Below are 4,620 nucleotides of genomic sequence, written 5' to 3'. Positions count from 1 at the left end.
CAAAAGAACCTCCCACTTTTCCTTAATAAGTAGACAAGGCTGGCTTATCATAAGCTTATCTAGTTCTACATGTCTACTCTATACCCACTTTCCTGAACCATTTTCATTGTGAGTTATAATTCACCATCTCAGGTTATCATTAGGGGGAAATGACAGCAGCACAGTGTTCAATATATTGTACTTTCGGTATCTAAATGATACAATGTTGTTTACATTGCTCATGAGGACAGACCACCTTATTTGCAGATTCTTGAAATTGTAATTTAATTTGTAATTGATTGTGGATTTTGTATCCAGTTTTCACTTTATGTATCTTTATACAATGTTTACTACTTTGCTTATGAGGACAGACAGCCTTATTTACAGATTCTTGAAATTCAATTGTAATTTCATTTGTAAATAGTTACATTCATGTGGATTTATCCAGTTTGCACATTTGTATGCATGCACTTATAGGTGCATTTATTGTTGTTGAAGGCCTGGCTGTTACAGTCTTTATTTACACTATTTTGTTGTAGGCCTACTGGCCTAGATGTTTTTGCAGTTTTAAAGCACCTTGGCTTTGTTCTGAATGCACTTTGTTGTAGTTATCCTACAGAGAAAAGAAAATGTACTTGACTTGGAATTAATGTACTCATTCAAAAGTGCTGAATAAATGTTTTACGGACCCATAATAGTGATTATTATTTAAGTTAAGTTTTGCCATAATCAGGTAGCTGAACAACATTGGTAAAAAATGTATACAATATATATATTTCTATTAATTATTTTCAGCCTTTCGGCATTCGGCCAAGAATTACCCATTCGGTGCACCCCTAATTTTAACTAATATAGACAACTCAGCATTAAGTTATTCATTTTTTTAAACGTTTCTGGCGATAAAAACAACAATTTATAGATGGTCCCTAAATGAGTGTACGCGGGTTAAGTACGAGGGCTACGAGGTTGAGCTTCACCGTCTTCTTGCTGCCAACTTCGGTGGAAACTGCAAGACGTCGAGTCGCTGGATGCGGCAGTCGAATATCCAACTTAAAACTATACTTCACCGCGGTGTCTAAGCTGCCAACATTTAAACAGAGAGCATATCTTTGGGTAACCAGATGTGTCACATCGTGCTTTGTATACTCACTTGAAACGATATCTTGTTGCAGGCGTGTGTTTACTAATGAAGTAAAGACTTGCTACTAGCAGAAATTATTCATTAAATTCAACACAGGGAACATTAAATTGTGTCTGCAGAGCCTTTAGACTTCCCGGGTTGCAGATTGCAAGGTAATGTTGCATTCGCGTTTATGGAACGTTTCGGAACTTCCGGTCCCCACAGCCTGTCTGTAAGAGAACTAATAGTGTATGGATTTAGACATTAAATACAAGCGCATTGCTTGAGTAATATATTTGTGTTTGTTTTATAAAAAGGAAAGTTGTTCATTAACCTCAATTAAATATATATTTTTTACTGAAACATGGCATTTTGTAAATCCTATATATAATAATAATATTTTAATGGTATAATAATATAATGCAACATAAATCCAGGCATTTTAAATATATGTTTTAGTATTTGCACAATCAAGCTCACGTTACTTCGTTCGCTCTTAGCTTCAACTAAACAGTATTTCAGAATGCTGTGCGATCTACTGCATCTTTCTTGGGGATCTTAAATGCAGCACCGTTTCCGGATGTGACGGTATGACGTAAGTGACGTCAGATTCAAGATGGCAGCGCTTGCGTCCTTGATGCTCAAGTCCAGAACCGGTTGGTATCAAACATCTAAATTACTTATTTCTACATTCCCGCATATTTACAAATTGCTTGAGAAAAATATTCATTTATTCTCAGCCGCTCCGTCACTCTGTTAACATTTGTACACGTTTTAAATGTGCTACATGCTAACTAAGCTGAGCGAGCTATTCAGTCTGTACATTAGCACTTCATGTCATTTAACCATGCATCTAACGCATACTTGATACCAGCGTAAACATCGATATATATTTTTGAACAAGAATATTACTTTTAACGTTCGTAGAGATGTACTGACGTAATGAGAAATATATTGGTAGTCAGATTATTTACTTGAGTAAAACTACTAATAGCACACTGTAAAAGCACTACATTTCAAGTAAAACTACTGCATCAAGAATGGTACGATTAAGAAAATGTGCTCAAAAGTAGTAAAATAACTCATCACTATATTTTAGAAATATATCAAAGCAAAAGCATGGAAATCTTCACATTTATCCTTGAAATATTTTTGACCAAAAAACGTCTTTGCAGAATTGATGCCAATTCATTTTCAGATAACCCACTCAGGGTTTATTGTATATTTAGTTACCTAAATATAACGTTGGATGGCTATTTCAAATAATAATTGTTGTGTGTCAAAATCTACATTTTATAAAGAAAGTAGTAAATCAATCTCTAAAATAAATGTAGTGGAGTAAAAAGTACAAAAGTGTCTTCCAAAAGGTAGAAGGGTTGAAGTATAAAATGAAAATTCTAGGGTAAAGTACAAGCTTATGATTTGTCTTCATGAGATATGGAAGCTGACCCCACATGAATGTCTGTCTGCTCCTGGGCAGGGGTTCTGGTTCCGGCTCAGACCGCTCTCCTGGACCTGCTGAGGTTTGCCTCTAAGAAGGCTGGTGGCAGCAGTAAGAACGTCGGTGGAAAAAGCCCTGGGCGGAGATATGGATTCAAGAAACAAGATGGTAATATAAATATATGTAAAATAAAAATGCTCTGTTACCTATTCTTCACTAGCCTCAAGTTACTTTGAAGTGTTTATACACCTGGTAAATGCAATCTCTTCTATTTCAAATTACAATAGCTATTGTTGTAGGGATTGAGAATGTGAAAGGAAAACACAGTGAAAAGAAGAGCTGATGCTGATGTTTATTTAAATGCCTAATGTTTAAGAGGCCTGGCAAAGTAGTCAATATTTCTTTGTGAACAACACAAACTAAAAATAAATAAAATAAATGTACATTCCCGAGAGTTTTTCAGGTTAAGGTTTCATCTACACAAACATTTCCTCCTTGTTCAAGGTTGTGGTGTTCAGTTTAAAAAGGCCTTGATTGAACTGTCATTGTGGAGGCTGCTGTTTAACAGTATTGTTTTATACATAGGGTTGTGTTTGTTACTTTCCTTTCCTAGTCTGCAAAATAATGCAGACATAAATACATATTTATAATAATACCAGAAATAAGTTGATCTATCATCTCTCTTTTTAATTTGCTCACAAGGTAATTTTGTCCATGCGGGTAACATCCTTGCGACACAGAGGCTGTTGAGGTATCACCCAGGAGCACATGTGAGTTACACTTTCTATATCAAACAATGTTGTGATGTAGTAGAAATGTACACATCTCATTGACCCTTTCCACCTGTCCTCCTTCTTTAAATCGCAGGTGGGGATGGGAACCAACAACACGCTGTTTGCTCTGGAGAATGGCTACATCAAGTTCACTAAGGAGGTGTTTGTCCCTCCCCCACGCAGCGCAGAGGCCACCCAGGTCATCACCAAGCTACCCAAAGGAGCCGTGCTCTACAAGACCTTCATCAGCGTGCTGCCGGTCCCACAGGAGGGCAAGTTTAGACTGGTGGACATGGTCTGAGGGGACTGGACTGGGTGCCCAGCTTTTCTTGAAGTTGTTCGGATGAAGAAGGATTTGTTTGAGTGACACTTTGACTGATTTCTCGAGAGCAAAGTGAATATTAAAATCATCCCAATATAGTCCAGGATATTTGTGTATAACCATAAGTTGGTGATAATCATTATATTGTTAACTGGGATTCTGCATGGTCACCCAGTACTCACCACTTTAAGGAACTATGGTTCTGTTACCATGATAATGAATATGTGCTGTATTAAAGTTTTATGTGCGAAAATCTCTAAGTGAAATTACGTGAACAGTTACATTAGTAATCTCTATGAGGGCCAACTGTAAGCACTGCAGTCCTACGTTATAACTATACTATTTCACATGAGGTTTACCTGCTGAGCTCAAATGTAGAGCAGAAATGAGTCTGCTTACCTAAATGAGCTTTAAAATCTACACACAATATTTACACAGAGGAGGAAAAAAACCCAAATGTAAGCTGCCTGCCATGATGAATGAAACGGTCAATGTCCAGACATCATGTTACTCACATTACGACAAAATGAAGTCAAACACCCTGAGCACGGCAGTGTGCCCAATTTAAAATGACTGATTAAATTAGATATGCATTTATTGTATGTGTTTCTTGTCAAATTCATCCGGTAATAGTAAAAATCAACTTAATGTGATCAAACTACATCCCCACAGTCTGTTGTAAGCACATTTACATTTTTATGTTTCCAAATATTGATATATCACCAATGTTTTTTTACTTCAACTTAGATTTTGTACTTGTTGATTCAGTTATTTAGCGTTAGTTATTATAGAAATAATTAAGATTTGAAACAAAGTTTATAAATGCTTAAATGGAAAGGCAATACCAAAACTGGCCACCAGATGTCGTACAATCCCTCAATTTGATTTCACTGTATTTGTCTTCACTTTGTACATTTACATTGCAGGTCTATTTCTTCATATACTGAAGTAACAGACGTATCTTCAAATTGATATCTCCTTGGGT

General features: G+C 36.2%; 1 protein-coding gene across 1 annotated transcript; it reads left to right on the top strand.

Annotated features, from left to right (window-relative positions):
- The first annotated feature begins 1,652 nt into the window (after positions 1–1,652).
- Positions 1,653–3,891, top strand: mrpl27 (mitochondrial ribosomal protein L27). Its single transcript, XM_010792129.1, has 4 exons — positions 1,653–1,755; positions 2,580–2,708; positions 3,243–3,310; positions 3,408–3,891. The coding sequence occupies exons 1-4, from the start codon at positions 1,716–1,718 to the stop codon at positions 3,612–3,614; spliced, it is 444 nt and encodes a 147-aa protein (XP_010790431.1). The 5' UTR covers positions 1,653–1,715; the 3' UTR covers positions 3,615–3,891.
- The last annotated feature ends 729 nt before the right edge of the window (positions 3,892–4,620 follow it).

Source organism: Notothenia coriiceps, unplaced genomic scaffold (assembly GCF_000735185.1).
Source record: "Notothenia coriiceps isolate Sejong01 unplaced genomic scaffold, NC01 NC01_scaffold00036331, whole genome shotgun sequence".
NCBI lineage: Eukaryota > Metazoa > Chordata > Actinopteri > Perciformes > Nototheniidae > Notothenia > Notothenia coriiceps.
This window is presented reverse-complemented; position numbering and strand designations above follow the sequence as displayed.

Bases quoted from the DNA above. Each gene is read 5' to 3' on its own strand.
- mrpl27 (XM_010792129.1), top strand. From the start codon at position 1,716: ATGGCAGCGCTTGCGTCCTTGATGCTCAAGTCCAGAACCG. The intron at 1,756-2,579 runs GTTGGTATCAAA...GCTCCTGGGCAG, and splicing joins GATGCTCAAGTCCAGAACCG to GGGTTCTGGTTCCGGCTCAG. The intron at 3,311-3,407 runs GTGAGTTACACT...TTTAAATCGCAG, and splicing joins GGTATCACCCAGGAGCACAT to GTGGGGATGGGAACCAACAA.